This window comes from Urocitellus parryii, chromosome 8 (assembly GCF_045843805.1).
Source record: "Urocitellus parryii isolate mUroPar1 chromosome 8, mUroPar1.hap1, whole genome shotgun sequence".
NCBI classification, from domain to species: Eukaryota; Metazoa; Chordata; class Mammalia; order Rodentia; family Sciuridae; genus Urocitellus; species Urocitellus parryii.
The window spans coordinates 118,084,540-118,105,465 of NC_135538.1; the positions used below are offsets into that span (position 1 = coordinate 118,084,540).

The window sequence follows — 20,926 nt, forward strand, 5'->3', positions numbered from 1 at the left end:
TCCTTTCTGTTTCAAAGGAAGTGTGTCTGTAGCTCATTCAAAAATAATGTAGTTCATAAAGATAAAGGCTAAATGGAAGGGGGATATGACAAGTAATATATTTTCTGTCGTTTTTTAAATACTTTACATGGTAAAAATACTATCTTGTTCAAATACTAAATTATATACTGCTATGGTCATGGTTCTCAGGGTGATGTAGGTAGTCACTGACTCCTCAATTTTTCACTGTAGTGTATCCTTTTCTTAATTTTGATTAGGTATATGACAGCAAAATGCATTTTGACTCATTGTACACATTGCAGCACAACTTTTCATTTCTCTGGTTGTACACAATGTAGCGTCACACCCTAAGTGCAGTCTTACATGTACCTAGGTTAATGATGTCCATCTCATTCCACCAACTTTCCTGCCTCCATAACCCCTCCCCACCCTCCCTTCCCTTTGCCCAATCAAATTTTGCCATTCTCCCCATGCCTACCCCCTCCTCTTTTTGGATTAGCATCCACTTATCAGAGAGAACATTTGGCCTTTGGTTTTTAGGGACTGGCTTACTTCACTTAGCACGATATTCTCCAACTCCATCCATTTACTTCAAATGTATGATTTTATTCCCTTTTAATCCTGAGTGATATTCCATTGTGTGTATATACCACAGTTTATTCATCCATTCATCTATTGAAGGGCATCTAGGTTTCATCCATAGTTTAGTTATAAATTGAGCTGCTAATGAACATTGATATGGCTGTGTCACTGTCGTGTGCTGATTTTAAGTCTTTGGGGTATAGACTGAGAAGTGGCATAGCTGGGTCAAACGATGGTTCCATTCCATGTTTTCTAAGGAATCTACACACTGCTTCCCATAGTGGTTGCACTAATTTGCAGTCCCACCAGCAATGTATGAGTGTGCCTTTCCCCCCACATCCTCATCAACATTTATTGTAGTCTGTATACTTGACAACTGCCACTCTGACTGGTGTGAAATGAAATCTTAGAGTAATTTTGATTTTCATTTCTCTAATTACTACAGATGTTGAACATTTTTTTACATATTTGTTCATTGAAGGTATATCTTCTTCTGAGAAGTGTCTGTTAAGCTCCAGCCCATTTGTTGATTTCGTTTTTTGGATGTTTGTTTTTTTGTTTTGTTTTTTTTGTATTAAGTTTTTTGAGTTCTTTATGTATCCTGGAGATTAGTGTTCTATCTGACATGTGTGTGGGAATAATTTTGTTCCAAATTGAAAGCTCTTTGTTCACCTCATTGATTATTTCTTTTTCTGAGAAGAAGGTTTTTCATTTGAGTTCATCTCATTTATTAATTCTTGATTTTATTTTTTTTTTTTTTTGCACTTTAGGACTCTTTTTAAGGAAGTCAGAGCCTAATCCAACCTGATTAAGATTTGGGTCTACTTTTTTCTCCATTAGGCACAGGATTACTGGACTAATTCCTAGGTCCTTGATCCACTTTGAGTTGAGTTTTGTGCATGGTGAGAGACAGGAGTTTATTTTCATTTTGCTGCATATGAAATTCCAGTTCTCCAGTACCATTTGTTGAAGAGTTTATCTTTTATCCAATTTTTATGATACTTTTGTCTAGTATAAAATAACTGTATTTTTATGGGTTGGTCTCTGTGTCTTCTATTCTTTGCCATTGGTCTACATGTCCATTTTGGTGCCAATGCCATCCCATTTTTGTTACTATAGCTTTGTAGTATAGTTTAAGGTCTGTTATTGTGATGCCTCCTGCTTCACTCTTCTTGATAAGGATTGCTTTGTCAATTCTGGGTCTCTTATTTTTTCCAAATGAATTTTATGATTGCTTTCTCTATGTCTATAAGAAATGATGTTGGGATTTTAATTGGAATTGCATTGTATCTGTATAGCTCTTTGGGAAGTATGGTCATTTTGACAATATTAATTTTGCCTATCCAAGAGCATAGAAGATCTTTCCATCTTCTAAAATCTTCTTCAATTTCTTTCTTTAGTGTTCTGTAGTTTTCATTGTAGAGGTCTTTCACCTTTTGTTAAGTTAAATCCCAAGCATATATATTTTTTGAGGCTATTGTGAATAGGGTAGTTTTCCTAATTTCTCTGTCAGGATTCATCACTGATATATAGAAATGCATTTGATTTATGGTATTGATTTTATATCCTGCTACTTTGCTCAATTAATTAATTAATTCTACAAGTTTTCTGGTGGAGTTTTTGGATTCTCTAAGTATAAAATCATGTCACCAATAAATAATAATTGAGTTCTTCATTTTCCATTTGTATCCTTTTAATTCCTTTCATCTGTCTAATTGCTCTTGGCAGAGTTTTTCAAGGACTATACTGAATAGAAGTGGTGAAAGAGGGCATTCCTGTCTTGTTCCAGTTTTTTGTTCCAACTTTTTGCCATTTAGAATGATGTTGGTCTTCAGTTTAGCATAGATAGCTTTTACAATGTTGAAGTATGTTCCTACTATTCCTTATTTTTCTAGGGTTTTGAACATGAAAGTGTGCTGTATTTTGTCAAATGTTTTCTCAGCGTCAATTGATATAATCATATGATTCTTATCTTTAAGTGTATTGATGTGATGAATTATATTTATTGATTTCCATATGTTGAAACAACTTTGCGATCCTGGAATAAACTCCACTTGATCATGGTGTACTATTTTTTAAATATGTTTTTGTATGCAGTTTGCAAAATTTTATTGAAATTTTTAAAATGCTTTTTAGTGTTGATGGACACAATACCTTTATTTTTTATTTGTCTATTTTTATATGGTGCCAGGGTTCAAACCCAGTACATCACACATGCTAGGCAAGTGCTCTACCACTGAATCATAATACCGGTCCCATTTTTGAGAATTTTTGCACCAATATTCTTAAAAGATATTGATCTGAAGCTTTCTTTCCTTGATGTGTCTCTGCCTGGTTTTGGTAACAGGATGCTACCACCTTTGTAGAATGAGTTTGAAAGAGTTCCTTCTTTTTCTATTTCGTGGAATTATTTGAGGAGTGTTGGTGTTAATTATTCCTTGTAGGTCTTGTAGAACTCCACTGTGAATCAATCTGGTCCTGGGATTTTTTTGGTTAGTTGGCTTTTGATGGTGTCTTCTATTTCCCTGCTTGAAATTGATCTGTATAAATTGTGTATGTCCTCTTGACTCAGTTTGGGTTGATCATATGCCATTGTTGTGTATCTTAACTCCAACCACAGCTTCTCTGCCTTCAGACATTTATCAAAGCTAAACATCATACTTTCAAGATACATAAAGAAACAAAACAAATGGAAACTGTTGCATTTCATGACTAAACACTTAGGGTCACTCCAGGTGAACTGGGCTACATGAAATAATCACACAGAGACAGAGAAATACCTTAGGTCTTGTGACAGCTCCTCCAACCTTAGGGGGTCCATGGAGAGAGAGAGAGAGAGAGAGAGAGAGAGAGAGAGAGAACATGCTTAACACTTTTATTGGGAAGAAGCCATTCAAATGAGGCAAGGGGTCAGATTTCAGGGATTGAGTCTACCTACATGATGTCTGCTGTCAGCAGGTTGATTGACATCTGGGCAGGTCATGCCCATCTCATGAGCTGTATAGGGATCATGGCAGAGCAAGCAAAAAGACTAGAGCAAGGCCAGCCCAAACAGCTGGGCAATGTTGGTTCAGTCCACTTTGTGTGCTCAGTGCTCATAGTTCACACACACATAGCCCATGGCTGGCTTGCCATATCTCCACATTCTCATCATTCAAGGTCAAGGGGCACTCAATTCCTAAATGGTAGCTCCCAAAAGAAAGCCAAGCTTGATCAAGTCTTCTTTCATGAACAACTTCAGATGCCCTCAATTTTGTATTTCTGTTGAAACAAACACCCCCATATTGCCATTTGGCACGATAATGAACCAATCTGTATTCCAAGTAGTAACAGGTTAGTTGAAAAGGAACATGAAGCAGTTAAATGAAATAAGAAAAATACAGTGACAATGGTGTGGCCAAGCAATTCTGAGCAACATGATCTAGCATTAATGTCATCACATTCTAAGTCAGACAATATAATTCTGAAGCAATCTGACAAGTAATATATTTACATGTAGAAAATACTTAAAAACCACCAAAAATCAACATATTTATATAGCATTATTGTTAGAGTTAAGCATTTACTAAGTTGATTAATTTCTCAATTACTCTTTCTGACATGCTGTGAGCAATTCAGCACACTCCTTTAACAAGTACTAAGTTATTGTAGTTTAGATGCTTCTCTCAAAGTCTAGAAACCACATAAATCATTTGAACAAGGAAAACTTAACATAGACCTATTCATGGCTGAGGCCCTGAATTTAGTCCCCAGCACTGAGAAAAAAGAAAAAGAATCAAATAAAAAAAATGAGTTAACTACTAAAAGAAGTAAAAGAAGCCTCAAAAGAATGCAGAAATGGCATATTAAGGGAAAAGATAGTAGTACCTCTGGATTGAGGCAGAATAGCCAATGAGACTGAGGTGCAGAATTCATTGAGGAAGGTGGAACTGTGGCCCACTGGAAGGTTGAAATGGATTTGTAATGCTCCAACTCACCAGGTGTCCTCTTTCATAATACCCCCGCTCCAACATTTCTGACACCAAATGTTTGGAGGTTTCCACACCAATTCTCTGCATATATCATGGTGTCCTATAATTCAATTAAGGAATTACCAGAGAGTCCTACAGGTTAAGTGGACCCCACAGTCTTAAAAGTATGTCCCCATGTCTTCAGAAGACAATCACAAGATGGCTCCTCAGGTTACCCATCTGTTTCTGAAGTTCCTCTCACTGTAAGGAGGTCCAATGTAGTCTCTCCAGTGGCAAAGAAAACCTCTACTCAGGACTTTCAGGCCCTTGCCCATACCACAGAAAAGAATGTAAGGATGTGTCTGGCTTTAGTAAAGAGAGGAAGAGCATCATTAGAAAGTGAAAAGTGAATATAGAAACCCTCAGAGAATAATGTGGGCAATCTCAAGAGCAAGAAGAACCACACCACCAGGGATTAAGGTCAGGTTATTTTATAGGGTACAAAGGTAGAATATATGATCCAAAGGGACAGGACTTCCTTGGAGACTGGGAAATATTGAGTAACATGTTTTCCCATTAGGAAATCTAGTCTGCTATGTTGTTTTCATCTGATATTTGATCAGGTATTTGATCCAATCAAATGTTAGCCCCTAGCTTCATGAGGTTAGTAGTGTCTTTCTTTTGAAATCTTCTTCCTGCTTTGCTGCATTCCAGAAAATTTATACAGAACTGAAAACTTACAAAGTAATTTTTGAGATTGTTTGGTACATTTTTACCGTTGGTCTCTTTCTGTCCCTTAATATTCTTTGTCCAGGTCAGGAGCAGTTCACAAGTTATTGTTCCACATCCCAACAGGCACATTTCTCCTTTAGAGTCTTTTTGTAGTATCCTAAATTTCTATCTCATTCCAAATAACCATCTTCCATTCCCAAGATCCATTCTTAGATTGGGTGATTTTCTACAGCCATTTTCTAGAAAGGCTCAGAAAATCAACAGAAACAACTTTGTTTACTAACCAATTTATTATAAAAGATCTTGTAAAGGATACACTGAATAGCCAGATGAACATGCACATAGGGTGAGGCCTAGAAAAGCCTGGAGCACAGGAATACCTGTCCTGTGGTGGAGATTGAGAGGCAGCACCCCCATAAACATGAATACATTGTTGTTCATCAACTCAGAAGCTCCCTCAATATTTTATGGATATTTCACTGTGTCATTAAGATTGATCAAATCATTGACTGCTTGGAATTAATTAACTCAACCTTTAGCTCTATTTTGTCCCCTCTTTCATTTTTTATTCATAAAATTTATTCCTTTGGTAACCTGCCCCCATCCTGAGGTGACCCAGGGGCTTTCTGAAAATTGTAGCCTGGAGCACAGGAATACCTGTCCTGTGGTGGAGATTGAGAGGCAGCACCCCCATAAACATGAATACATTGTTGTTCATCAACTCAGAAGCTCCCTCAATATTTTATGGATATTTCACTGTGTCATTAAGATTGATCAAATCATTGACTGCTTGGAATTAATTAACTCAACCTTTAGCTCTATTTTGTCCCCTCTTTCATTTTTTATTCATAAAATTTATTCCTTTGGTAACCTGCCCCCATCCTGAGGTGACCCAGGGGCTTTCTGAAAATTGTAGCCTGGAGCACAGGAATACCTGTCCTGTGGTGGAGATTGAGAGGCAGCACCCCCATAAACATGAATACATTGTTGTTCATCAACTCAGAAGCTCCCTCAATATTTTATGGATATTTCACTGTGTCATTAAGATTGATCAAATCATTGACTGCTTGGAATTAATTAACTCAACCTTTAGCTCTATTTTGTCCCCTCTTTCATTTTTTATTCATAAAATTTATTCCTTTGGTAACCTGCCCCCATCCTGAGGTGACCCAGGGGCTTTCTGAAAATTGTCTTATTAACATAAACTCAGATGGCTGAAAGGGGCTTGTTATTATAAACAATAGACTCTCCCTTCATCTAAACAGAAAATTCCAAGGTTTTTAAGAGATGTTTTCAGGAATCATGGAGAGAAATCACTTTTTAGGAACCTAGGACAGAGACTAAAAATACAGATTAATACATCAATATAGACATTTCTTACTATGTCACCAAAAGGTGGGCCTTCTGTACACTACTGGAAGTTGCAACAAAAAGGGAAAACAGCCCAGTATAGTGACCCATGCCTGCAATCCCAGCATTTTCGAGGCTGAGGCAGGAGTATCACAAGTTCAAAGCCAGCCTCAGCAACTTATCCATGCCCTAAGCAACATAGGAAATGTAGGATAAGATTGTCTCAAATTTTTAAAGGCAGGGGTTGGGTGCTGGGATTGTACCTCACTGTTGATGCAAGTGTGCAGAACGGGCTTTAATCCTCAGCACCACATTAAGAAATAAACTAAATAAAGGTATTGTGTTCATCCACTACTAAAGAAAACTATTTTTAAACAATATAGTTTAGGATTGTTGCTAAGTGATTAAGCATCCCTGGATTCAATCCCTGGTTACAAAAAAGAAAAAAAGGAAAGGAAAGAGAAGGGAAAAAAGGGAAGGAAAGGGAAGGGAAGGGAAGGAAAGAAAAGAAAAAAGAAAGAAAGAAACAGAATTAACTTGCCTTGCAATGGCCCTTCCAGTGCATTGTACCAACAATCTCACATTGTGTCACATGACAAAGAAGTGTTTACAAGGTCCAGTTCCAAGAACACAAAGAAAACCACCATGGAGTGGATTTGGAACACAAATGCAATGAAATGATACTGGATTCTGTCATACCTTTGACTTTATTCTTTATGTTTGCATACATTTTACACCAAATTACAAACATTTGAACTTCTTTAAGACAACAAATCTACATGACAAAGCCACCTGACAAATGAAGAGGTTCTCATCTGTTCCCCCACATGAGGAAAGAAGCACTCCCAGTCACTGTACACTACACTGCTATATTATCTACTCTTCAGATTCAGTCAGTCTCAATGAATATACTGTTACCTAAAAGATAACAATTTGTATAGAAAATCATAAATATAAGAAGAGAGAAACCAAATGGTCAAAATTCACAAATATACACATATATACCACAAGCAAAGAGAAAATACACAAAGCTATTAAAGTCCTTGTTTCTAGAAGGACTATGTAGTTATATGTACTTTCTATCTATCTTTCAAATCCCAAACTGTGTTGTCTCTTCCCCAGTCAGAACAACTGGTCACGATTCTTCACTTGGTAGAGTGAACACACCTTTATTCTTACAGTTGTCATATAGACACAAAGTGAGAATGTAAGGAAAAGTCAAAGAGGGTAGCAGGAAGTGGGATATGATCAAAGTATACTATATGCATGTATGAAATTGTCACAATAAGAACCAATATTTTATACAATGAATATGTACTAATAGCTTTTTAAGGAGGGGACCCATTGTCTCATCCTGAATTAACATATCACAACACTCTCAGTGGTACCAGAAATTTACTGAATTATGGAAAAATAGGCATGTTATATTCATCTCAGAATAGGAAGCAGATAACATAAAATGTTGGACTCTTCTCTTAAAACTCCATCATTCATTGTAGTTTGGAACTGAAATACCCCCCAAAGGCTCATGTGTTAAAAGTTTGGTCCCCAGCTGGTGGCCCTTTGGGAGGTGGTAGAAAGTTCAATAGGTGGGGACCAGGAAAGAGGAAGGAAGTAGGTAACTGTGACTGTGTCCTTGAAGACTATGTCTTGGCCCCTTATCTATATTTCTCTCTCTCTCTCTCTCTCTCTCTCTCTCTCTCTCTCTCTCTCTCTCTCTCTCTCTCTCCTCTCTCATTCTTTCTCTGCTCCTTCTCCTTCCCTCCCCTCTCTCCCCATCACTTCCTCTCTCTCTCCCTCTCTTGCGTACTGTCTGCCATAAGGTGAGCCACTCACTCCACCACCTGCTCCCATACATTCTACCTCAGAAACAATGCAGCCAGGTGACTATGGGCTGAAACCTCCAAAACTGTGAGGAAAATAAATCTCTCCTCCTTTAGGTTGATTTTCTCTGTATTTTGTCACAGAGACAAAAAAAATGAATAACACACCTCTCCATTTCACTAGAAATTTTTGGATAATGAACTGTTATCTGATAGTCCAAATCTGCAAAAATAGAACTGAGGACCACGCTCAACCTCAGGGTTTCTCTACACACATGCAGGTGCAGTAATGTAATCTCTCCTTTGTTTGAATTTTTTATTTTGTTTTGTTTTGTTTTTGGCAACATAGTATCATTATGCTGGCCAGGCTGGTCTGAAACCTGTGGGATAAATTGATCCACGTACCTTAGCCTCCCCAGGAGATGGGACTATAGGTATATGCTGCCACAGCTGCTTGAAATTTTTATTAATACCAAAAAATAGGGCTCCTCAGTTAAACTGCACATTCTCTAAACCAGTTACAAAGTAGCCAAATTTTATCTGCTGCTATCTGAATATAAGATATGATCTGAACTCTCATAACCACACATCTATCTAAAGTCTTAACACAGAGCAGAAGGACAAGCCCACTGAACAGTCCAAGTCTCATATCACAGGCTTTTGACACAGGGAGTCTATAGCCCCAGAAGAGCCACAGTGAGGGATCACAGACAGCAAGGGACCCTATGTGGACAAAACCTGGGAGTGTCAGGGAAGTAACAGAGATTCAGCCTCTGGGGGAGCTCCATCAACACCACAACCTGAGCTGAACCCCTCCTTTGGGGTGCTCAGGGTTTCCTCCAAAGGAGGAAAATTGTTAAGGGGTACACGGAGCCCTTCAGACCCACTTTCCATGGAGCAGACGGTCATGGATACATCACCATACATAATCATGAAGTATGGAAACAGAGCTCCAGAAAAGGAGGCTGGAGGGAAAGAGAAAATGTGGGACCCATCAATCATGTTATAGAAGGAGACCTCCCCTTTACTGTAGTCCAGGAAAACCCCCACCCTGAAAAGATCCTGCATAGAAGATAACCAAGTCTCAGGATGAGTTAGGGCAAAATAACTCTTCTTAACTTTCCCCATGACCCAAAATCCCCTTTGTGATGATTCAGGGTAGTTGCCTTTTCTCCTCACATCTTTCCTACAGACTCCCAGAGTCCACTTGCTGTGTAAATCATTCTTTATCTCCACTTCCCAGTACCATCTTCCTGATGTGATGCCCTCAAGACCCAACACACTGCATTTTTCATCAAGGAACACAGAGGGGTCCTTCAAGGTCAGATGTATCTTTTCATGACAAACAGAAAGCCCGTGGTGAACAGAGTCTGGATCCAGAGTGACAGAACCTGTTGAGAGAGTTATCAATCATGCAAGGTCCTCCCCTGCCCCCAAAACAAAGCACACAGCCACTCACCACCTCACAGCCATATAGCTGCCTGAGCAGAGGAGGGGATAAGCCTTCTGCAATATGAGTCTTGTAACTCAAGCCCAAATCCTCAACCAGGAGAAGGACCAGAGGCTGATTTCGAGGGTAGAATTGTGACAGGACCCTTGAGAACCAGTACCAGTGTTGGGACCATCACTTCTGCCACAATAACACCGTTGGTGATGCCAGCATCTGAATCACCACAGAGAACTTAAGGAGAAGGCAGAAGCCATGAGGGCAACAGGAGGAACATCTAGAAGCACACAGTCACTCACAGGCTTGGAACCGTTCCATCCGCCAATCTACGAGAGAACACACATCTCACATCAGGGATTTGCAGAGTCTCTACACATCAGGGTCAGCACCCAGTCTTCTGAAACACAGCAATGTGGGAGGAAGAAGGGAAAAATCTGTTTGAAAACATTCAGCTGCTGTATTTGTTTCTTACACACACACACACACACACACACACACACACAGACACACACACACACAATACCACACTTCCCATGAAGACTAAGTCTAAAGCTTAACACCTCAGGATAAAAATGCAGGATATAAATATGAAAAGTCACTGTTCAGATTTAGCTACCAAATAATGCTTTCTCAAGACAAAGACACACAACCATCCTGAAAACTGGGTTATCTTGAGATACAATTAAGGTTATAAAATTTCAAAGACCTCCATTTACTTATAAAGAACTGACTGTGCTGAACTTGTAAGGTTACCTCTAAGCCATGAGTAGAGAATTACATCTACCTTAGCTGAACTTGGAGGATGACAATAAATCATGAGTACAGGGAACTCAGAGAAGTCTTACCCAGTTAGGTTGCAATGGAGAGGGTTTTAAGATGGGAGAGAAAGAAGTTCAAAGCAGGAAACAAATATATCCAGTGAGAGGTCAATACTAGTGACTTTTCTTCCACTTCGGAAAGACCAATAAGAGAAAAACATCCTTACATATATGGGGAAACCCAAAATTATGGGACCTACTCATTTGCCTTCAAAAAGAATTGCCTGAAGAATTTCAAAACTTCCAGCTATAAACTCCAGAGTGTGTGAATATGTTAAATATATGACTAGGCAACTTTACCAATGTGATTAAGATTCAGGTTCTTGAGCAGGGGAGATTATTCTGGATTCTCTGGGCCAGTTCAAACTAATCACATGAACCCTTGTAAAAGATCTCTTGGCTGTATCAGAGAAGCAGATAGAATCACAGAAACAAGGTCAAAACCATGCTGTGCTGCTGGATTTGAAGATGGAAGAACAGGCTCCTAAATGGGGGAATACAGATGGCCTCTAGAAACCGCACAAGACAACAGCCTCCAGAAAGGAACACAGCCTTGTCCACACCTTCTTGGACTTCTGACCTACACACATGTAAGATAATATATTTGTGTTGGTTGAAGCTACTAACTGTTTTTAATATTTATTTTTTAGTTGTAGTTGTCAATACCTTTATTTTTTATGTGGTGCTGTGAATCGAACCCAGAGCCTCGCACGTGCTAGGTGAGCACTCTACCACTGAGCCACAACCCCAGACTCAAGCTGCTAATTTTGTAGTAACTTGGCAGCAAATGGAAAACTAATATGCCCACATAGATGACACACCCCATGTGGAACAAAGCACCGGCAGAGAAATGTGCTTACAGAAACCATGAACCTCCCTGTCTCCCGCACTTAGGAAGCTGAGTACCAGGAAAAGCTCACATTCTCTGCTAGATGATGAAAAGACAGGGGCCCAGTGAGCCAGTGAACCAGAAAAGGTCTAAAGATCAGAGTAAAAAGTCCAGTGGCAACCAAGAATCTGGACTTTACCTCAGGGTCAGGGGAAGGGGGACCAAGCAATGAGATGAGACCTGCCTTTTCTCAGGAGACACCAACCCAAGAGTCATATGAACCGGTTCAGTGTAGCCTCCTAATGATGAGGACCTGAAAAAACTAAGAGAAAACACATGGTACCTCTTCCCCCACCGTCCCAAGGCCACATAAGTCTCCTAAAACCTCCACACTCCCTTTTGGGAAGTGGTCAGGAAGGTAGTTGACCAAAGCAAAGTCTACATATGTCATACACTCCAAAATGTCTTCAACTGGAAAGCTTTTGCCTCCAACATGGTAGAGTCTTAGGAACAAGATTAGAATGATTAACATAATAACTAAACAATATTTTTATTTCTTAAAATTTTTGTTTAAATTTGTTCTCCCCATTTCCACTAATATATGTTCAATCACCTACATGGGTATTTCCATCTTTGTTGAGTTGCTTGATAGAAACTAGATCATATAAAATGGCTGAGCAGACCCAGATGACCCTTGGAGAAAAGTAAACTTTGCTCATTTTTTACTAAGACATTAGTTGAAATTCAGTTATAATTTTCTATATAATAACTGACTAAGATTATCAAAGAAGAAGAAAAGAGAGGAAAAGGAAGCAGACGAGGGAGAAAAGGAGAAGGACTGAAAGAGAAAACCTTTTGAGACTCTCCAGTGTGTCAAGTACCATGCTATGCACCTTAATGCAGCCTTCATATAATTCCCACAGAAAATTTTAATTTATAACTCATTGTTACAATTTCATGAACAAGATGAAATAGAGATTTGTACACCTCACACTATGTACCTGTCAATATGACAGTGTTGATTCTAGTATAGCAATGGTGTTTATCCTTACAAAATAAAAGAGTATGCAAGCGTTACATGAAAATTATAGACATTATTTCAGCAGAAAATGAGGAGATGGTTAAAAAAAGACTATGCGATCCTTCTTTTTTAATAAACATGTCCCCAGGAAAATCATTAAAATTCTCAAAGAGTGCTCCTCAGATATTTTAATCCAAAGCCTCCTTGATACCATGACTCATCCTTCTCTGTCTCTCACAGTCTATATCCCTGATGCCAAAAAGAAACATCCAGAGCAGGAAAAGGGCATATTATACAAATTCAGATGGCACAGTGCCAAAAGCCAAGTGCCAATGTCTCGGCTTGGCACAGAATCACTAGCCACCACGCAGCTTTGTAGGTTCAAACAGCAATTCTTTATTCCCGATCTCACACCAGCCTCCACACATGTTCAGGGGCAATTCCAATATGTCCGATCCCAAATCCTACTCCACGAGGCTTTTTTCAAATCCCATTTGAATCTCACAAGAACTCAATGGGAACAAGCAGCAGGAACACCCTAATCCCAGCATCAATAATCTTCAACCTCAACTTCCCTAAAACTCCTATTGTCACGCCCTAAACCCAAGGACAGAGATACTTCCTGTAGGAATACACCCTAATCCTGGATCCACCCTGGTGATTGAGCAGGGTCACCTTTTTCAAACACACAAGCAAGGTTGCAGCAAATTTCCAAGGCAAGTCCATTTAACATGGGGTACACTGGCAAGGATTACGATGCGTCATACCTACTTGGTAATGGCCCTCAGCAGCACAGGTCCTAAACTCACCCCCAGAGTTAAAGAGTCCTCTGGATTATCTTTCATTGCTTTAGAAACTGCCTTAGCATATGCTTGTCCTGACTGCTAATAGAAGGTGGAAGTGGTCTCATTATCACAAATTCAATGAGATGATTACTTAGAAATGGCTTGATGGAATTCACACACACACACACAATCCTCTCTCCTCCCACCTCATCCTTTCTTTTCTGATTTGTTCCAACCCTTTCTCAGGTAAACAATATGAAACTCTCTAGGTTTCTCTTTTTATGATCTTCACACATTTTAAAAAAATCAAAGACCAACACACAAATGAAAAATTTCTTAAAAGCAAAGAAATTATAGTGAACATCATGAAATGCATTGTGTTCCTTATATACAAATGCAGATTTTGAATATAATTTCAAATGGTTCACAGATCCCCTAAACATCCTAGACCCAAAATTCAGAACACCAGAAACTCATTTCTCACAGACCAAGGTGCTTTGAAGAAACCCAGCTAGGACAGCATGTCAGAGTAAGAGGTGGCTGAGAGAAGATCAATATCCAGAGGACCAGAAAAAAAAGAAAAAAACACAAGAAAACCAAACCTGGACCCAAACAGTGGGAATTTGGGGTAAAGGGAATAGAGAACCAAGGCCCCACATTAGGAAGATGAAATTCCTAAACTGTCAAATATGATTTCTGAAGTTTTTTGGAGACCAGCAATTTCTATCCCCAGTTCCAACCCTGTTCCATCCAGGCTCTGCTCACAACTGAACTCTCCAGTGTTACTGTACCAACAGTTAAATGTGATTGAAAAACTAAAATCAAAATTTAAAAAGACATTTTGGAAATTACAAAAAATGAAGAATAATTTAGGCTGAGGTTGTGGCTCAGAAGTAGAGTGCTCGCCTACTATGCATAAGGCACTGGGTTTGTTCCTCAGCACCACATAAAAATAAAATAAAGGTATTGTGTCCATCTACAACTAAAAAAATGTTTAAAAAACTGAAGAGTGTTTAAAAGATAGGAGTATGAGGTGACATCTTTGATCCAAACAGAAGAAGTCCCTGTGGTCTTCCAATGCAAGTTACAATCATTTTTTTCTCCATTTAGGAGAATTTTGCTTTCCTATTGTGCTTGGCTTTGGTTAGTTTGGGCAGAGGTCAGATTAATGTGTGATGATTATGAAAGAAAAAAAAAACAAGAGACGTTAAAAGTGTTAACTGGGAGGGGTGGGAAACAAATTAAAGAAGAGAGAGCAGGAAACCTCATCCCATCCTGAGGTGGAGGACACTGATAAGGAAGGTCAGAGGTGGAGTCTGGAGGAAGGAAGGCCAAGGACACATCAGAGTCACTTACCTGCATACAGGGGAGCCTTCCTCCAGGCTGAAAGGGAACACACATTGGTGAGACCACAGCTAAAACAAGCCTGCTCAGCATGAATGTACCTGCCCTGGCCTCCCTCCATTCTAAAGATGAGACTACCCACAGGAGGAGAGAGTCAGAAAGAGATGGCCTCATGCAGTATGCAGGGTCCACAGAGAGCTGGGGGAAATCCCCTGGACCACAGATGAAGACAGCGGCTTTACAGGCCAATTGCTGCCATTGCCCCACTGATTTCTATCTGTCAGAAAACCATCTGCCTCAAAACTCATAAAAGTCCATATTCTATTTGTCTTTATTCAGTTTTGCCACTAAGGATAAAAAATTATGCTATGTGTGAAAATATTTGAGAGAATAAAATATTCACTCTGCAATTGTCAGGGGTATTATTATTATATCCAGGATTTTTCTGGCAAAGATATATTTGAAAAGGGGTGGGGATGTACACTGTGTTAGAGGGCTTGTCAAGCATTCACGAGGCTCCAGGTGCATGCCTCAGCACCACAAAATGAAAAAAATAAAATTTAAATTTGAAAAGACACTTGGGAGATTACCAAATATGAAGAATGATTTAGAGACAGCAATGAGTTCTGGGGTAAAACTGCCCAATTTTTCACTTTGGTAAATATTTCTAGACAATAAGAACCAGTTTTTAGGAAGTACATGGTTCACTCCACCACATTTCCACCTGTGATGAGCAGCTCCCTTGTATTAGCATTTTCAGGAGCTGGAGAAAACATAATCCCTCACTGGCAATTTGTAGGGACACAAACAGAAGGTCACACTTCTAAACTTAATGACACCATGTACTTATATAGATCATTTAATAAAAGCATACTATATGCCTTTAATCTTTTAGGTGGAGTCCAACAGCTAGATACATTGAAGGAAAAAAAAAAAAACAAAATAATGGGCAAGCCAGGGTTGAAATAAGAGGCAGAATACATGACAAACCACGGGTCACCATCACACCCAGGTTTCCAAGGACTAGGTAGGAAATAGCAGCCCATTCAAGGAAAGTCCAGAGACCAGTGTTCTGGCTTCCACTAGCTTCCCAGGGATGGGGCCCCACATGTCTGTGCCTAGACAGAAACAAGTAGAGGGGACACCAGGACACAGGTAACATAAGGAAACAAGCATTATCTGGAGAGTCACTTACCAGACAGATATGCTTCTTTCCTATGATCTGAAAAACAACAAGAAAGAAGGGAGCTTGGAACTAGAACATGTGCTACCAAGGAAACAGAAAATTCAGAAAAGAAAGAAGAACTTACGGAGGTCTTCCACGAGTTCATCTAAAAAAAAATGAAAAAAAGTATGAACACCCATCCCCAAGAAAAGAAAAGACTGTGCCTGGAAAAACCTAGGAATAATGTTTCTGTTCACTAGAATTTCTAACTACAAAACCACCCAACCCCACCAGTCTATAGCTCTCCACTCTGATCTACTCAGTTACCTCCTCTGGGCCCAGGACCATGGGTCTCCCTGGAGAGCTAGACCCCAGACTCTGGCCCTTGTCAGCTGTCCCACTCACCACCAGGTCTGCACTTGCCCTGTGGGGTCTTACCAATGGCCTTCAGTGCCTCTTCCTTTGCCTGCTGCTCCTCCTCCTTAAGCCGCCACAGATGCTGCTTTTCCTGCCTCACCTGCATCCTTCTGGAATGTTCTTTGGTGCTTAAATAGCAAGCCCCCAAGAGTAGGAGCCCCAGCATGGTCAGGATCACAACAAATGCTGGCTTCCAGGGAGAAGCCTGAGGGAAGAAGGGCTCTGTGGCCCAGGCAGACAGAGGTCAGGGGCACACCCAGGACAGCCAGCACACTCAGAGAGGCCAGCCCTCCCCACAGCTCTGCTGGGAATAGGAAGCAGCACTGACCTGGGATGTAAATAGCCATGGCCTTCTCCTGGTCCAGGACAGGGTTGAGGACAGAGCAGGTCACATTCCCCACAGAACTGTCTCTCACCACCAGAGTGGCCTCCACACTAAACAGCTCCTCAGTGTCTTGGGTGTGGGCCTCAGAAAGCGCTGGGAACTTGTTTCCACTGAGGTCTCTCCACTGCACCTGGGGCTTTGGGAACCATCCTGAGGCTTTGCACACCACACGCACTCCATCCTCTTCTGGCCCTTCTATGTGCACTTGGGGGTCAGAGCCCATCCCTGTGGGAAGGAAGCAGTGGAGCCCCAGGAGGCCACCTTGGGCCCTGAGACCCCAGAGTTGCCTAGATATCACAAAACTTCAGGGGGAAGGATTCATGTTTAATTCTGGGAATTCTATGGGAAGAGGAAAGAAAAGGAAGGAGCACAGGGACCCCCACATGGCAGTGGGCTCTTCTCCCCAACTGTGAGGCCAAGGTAAACAGGAAGAATTTGGTCCCAGGACTCCCTCCTTCTCACCTCACACACTCTCCTGAGACATCTGCCTCTCTGTATATCATGTCCAAAATTATATTAAGTGACCACCTTGTCTCCTGAATTCTCTTCTCCTACACCCATGTTCCCATGAGTTATCTTTACCAGGTTTCCTCACATACACCTCAAACTCAAAACCCCAAACTGAATTCATAAACTTGGACCACTTGTGATAAAACAAAAATTAAAATCTCCCTAATTCCTCACCCTTCTTTATACCTAGTTCTCCCACTTCCACACACTTTTTACAGCCTTTACCTTCTGCCTCTGGGCCCAGTAATGGGATTTGATTTACCCAATGAGAAATTAGCTAATGTGACTAGTGCAGAGGTTTGAAAAGCACTTGCACCTTGGTTTTACTCTCTGTCATTTCCACAGGAGGACAATCCTGGGCTACCCAGTGGAGAACGGACTCCTGTAACATTGCCTGGTCAACCTGCTACAGCTGCCCTAGTTCAGCCAAATGACCACCTAAAACATGAGCACACCCAATCAAGATGCACCTGGTGAACTTTTCAGCTGACTTAAGAACAAATAAAAATTACAAGTAAAAAGCTTAATTCTCCCTGTTGAATAAAAGATTTTATTCTTTTTTCTTATACCATTTGCTTTAGGAAATGTCAAATACAAATAGGTACTTTCTCCTCTTTTGAAATGTTTATATATGATTTTGAAAACTGGTTAGGTTTTCTGCCAGCTTTGTGGCTCAGAAATGCCTTTCTCAAGGACCTGGGAGCTATTTCTTTGAAATGTAAACATCAGGGAAGATAGCAACACTTTTCCCCCTTTTTGTGGAAAGATAGGAGCCCAACATATGTGGGTATCTTGCTCCAACAAGTAAAACTGCTTCCTGTCATAAAGCTGGAGGAGTTTATTTTGCTTCCAGATAAAGCCTATTAGATGACACAGATGGTCTCCCAAACTACCAGGTAAATTTAGGATGAGTTATGTGGAACAACAGTGCTTTGAGCTGTCTTAGTTGAGGATTACTCATTGTTCATCTTGAAAACAAATATATAGGAGATTATATATGATTGGCTCTAAAGAGAATGATGAAATTATTTTTCTGGTTGTGTAATCCATTCACAGATAACCACACTATGAATCACACTCTGGTTTGATGCTTATTCAGTAATAAAGTGTTTTCTCCTAGCATGGAAGGGATATTCTGGTTGTAATTATGTTTCTGAAATATGACCAAAGATGTGAGTAAACCCAGGTGAGATAAGCCAAGTTCAGCCCCAATTAGTTGAACTCACTTAGTGCCTGAATTAAATACATTTTTATTGCCAAATGCACTTGAGATTGTGGCTGTTTGTTACACAGCATTATCACAGCAGTAGAACTGACACATAATTATCAATAGTCCTGCCACAAAACAACAAATGGTTCAAATAAAATCCTGGAAGTCTCTGAACTCTTCTCCTCCCCTTCCAAACTCTGTGCCCACAAATCTACTCAGTTGACTCTAGTTTCTAAACCTGTCTGACCCCTCCTCTCCCATCCCACTGCCATGCCTCAGGTCAGGCACTCATTTTCTTCACATCATAACTGCACTCCAGGCCTCCTTATTGCTCACCTCGAATCCTCCCATTCACAGCTGCCAACATGAGCATTCCCAGCATGGCTCTGTTTAAGATTCCCCCTACTCTGCATCCAAACTCCATAACACAGCACACAAAGCCTTTACTGATCTGGTATCTGCCTTCCTCTCCAACACTTGTCCCCAAACTCCACCTTCTGAGACCCTCAGGGCCCACATAATCAATCCCAAGAACTATTTGGTCAAATGCAAGTAGCCACAATCACAATGTTGTATGCCCTCTGCCTTTTCACCTTCCAGCCCATCAACATCCAAGGCTCTTGTGCCAGCCCAGGTGTCCACTCCTAATGACCTCATCCTGACACCTGTGAGTGGTGTTAATACAGGACCATCTCTTTATTCCAGTATTGCCACTTCTAACCATCCTCCCCTCACTCCTCCTACCAACCATGATGGCCTCATTATACCCAGAATAATCAACCATACTCCTACTTCAAAGGTTTCATAACAAGTGCTCCCTCTGCATTAAACTCTGCCCCCCCCCCAGATATCCACCTGGCTAAATACCTACTTCCTTTGAGCCTTGTTCAGACTGTCAATAAGGTCTGCCTGAGTCCCTATGTAACACTACAGCTTATCCCAACTTCCCAGCCCACATCCTTTGCCCCTTTCTTAATTCTACTTGGTCTTTTGTCTTAAATACTTATCACCTTATAACATATTATACTGAGTTATTTATTATAGTTTTTCTTCCTTTGTCTCTTGAAAGTAAACTCCTCATGGCTGGGATCTCTGTTACACTGATATATCTCTGGGCACAGGATAAGTCCTCACATATTTTAGATGCCCCTAAACAGTGCTTGTATTGAATCAATGAATAAAAGAAAGCCACTTTTTTCTTTCATTTCACCTATAAAATGTGAGGCTTAATTTGGATGATTCTTGATGTTCCTACCAAACCCAGTACTCCCAAGGTCTCTAGAATAGACATCAAGAAACTAACCTGCCACCTTCACTTCCAAATCAGCCTCTTCATAGTAGCCTCCATGTCTGAAGAAGCAGGTGTACTTTCCATTGTCAGAAACCTGGACCTTGTGGATGTGCACAGAAGCCTGTCCTTCTGAAAGGAAGTCCCTCACCAGTGAGGTCCGCCCTCTGTACTCAGCCATCTGCTCCTCAGTCTGTTCCTGTTGGTTCCAGTAGATGAACACTGCCTGTGAGAGCGTGGTGCGGAACCACCCCAGTTCCATGTTCTCTGCATTCATGGCTGGGAGTAGGGCGCAGGGCAGAATGGCCTCCTTGCCCAGCACTGCCACAATGGGGTACTGAGGGCCAATGACCTGGAACTGCTCTGTGAACACAGACATAGGGGGAAGGAAGCTAGAGAGACAGACCAAAAAACAGAGAACACACACCACCAGGTGGGAAGGCTAGGAAAGCTGGGACAGGGGCCACATGAGATGAGCCCTCCAGTCTGATAGATTTGGAAGAGGTCTTCTGATCATAATGATGTGGCCAGAAATGATGTCAAGGACAATCCCTCATTTTCTTCAGCTCCTGGTCCCAGGCCCTTCCATGAAGTAATCTCTAATTCAGTGGTTCTCAAGCTTTCATGCCTTATAGAGCACACATCACTGGGCCGCACTCCAGAGCATCTCCTTCACTAGATCTGGGAGGGGGCAATGAATGTGCACGTACAAGAAGTTCCAAGGGTGGTCTGGGGAACACACATTGGGAACCCCAGGACTAACTTGCCCTGTCTCAGGACAAACCTCAAAACTGACAAAGAGCACACCTGACCAAAGGTTAACACTCTTTTATCATTCAGTCACACCCTGGAAATTCCCCTCTTCCAATTCTAAATTTTTTACTTCAGTCTATATTTTTCTCCTCCACTGAGGGAGTAGAGAAATACATATACACTTTAAAACACAGAATCAAATGCTACTTACTGCTGTGAAGATCCTGCTCTCATCATTCACAGAAACCCCCATCACTGCATGTTCAAGAAGCAAGTTCACATCACTCTCCACCCACTTGGTGCTCTTGAGCTTCTGAGGCTAACACATGACTTCTCTGCAGGACATGCTGCAATGGGCCTCCAAAGAGCTACTATCAAACCCTGTGTCTCTCCACTCTGGTCTCAGCCACCTTTAAATCTCAACTGGAGGATGACTAGGATTCCTGACCCCATTAATCCTTTTAATATGTGAGCTGATCCATGCTGCTGCTCTGCTCAAAGCCTCCACATGGCTCCT

General features: G+C 40.8%; 1 protein-coding gene across 1 annotated transcript; it reads right to left on the reverse strand.

The window, feature by feature from the left end:
- Positions 1-9,184: 9,184 nt before the first annotated feature.
- Positions 9,185-20,035, reverse strand: LOC113178226 (butyrophilin subfamily 1 member A1-like). The gene is made up of 6 exons (XM_077801505.1): positions 19,672-20,035; positions 16,592-16,873; positions 16,252-16,485; positions 15,992-16,012; positions 14,694-14,720; positions 9,185-9,828 (listed from the first exon to the last, which is right to left on the reverse strand). The coding sequence occupies exons 1-6, from the start codon at positions 20,033-20,035 to the stop codon at positions 9,185-9,187; spliced, it is 1,572 nt and encodes a 523-aa protein (XP_077657631.1).
- Between the last annotated feature and the right edge of the window lie 891 nt (positions 20,036-20,926).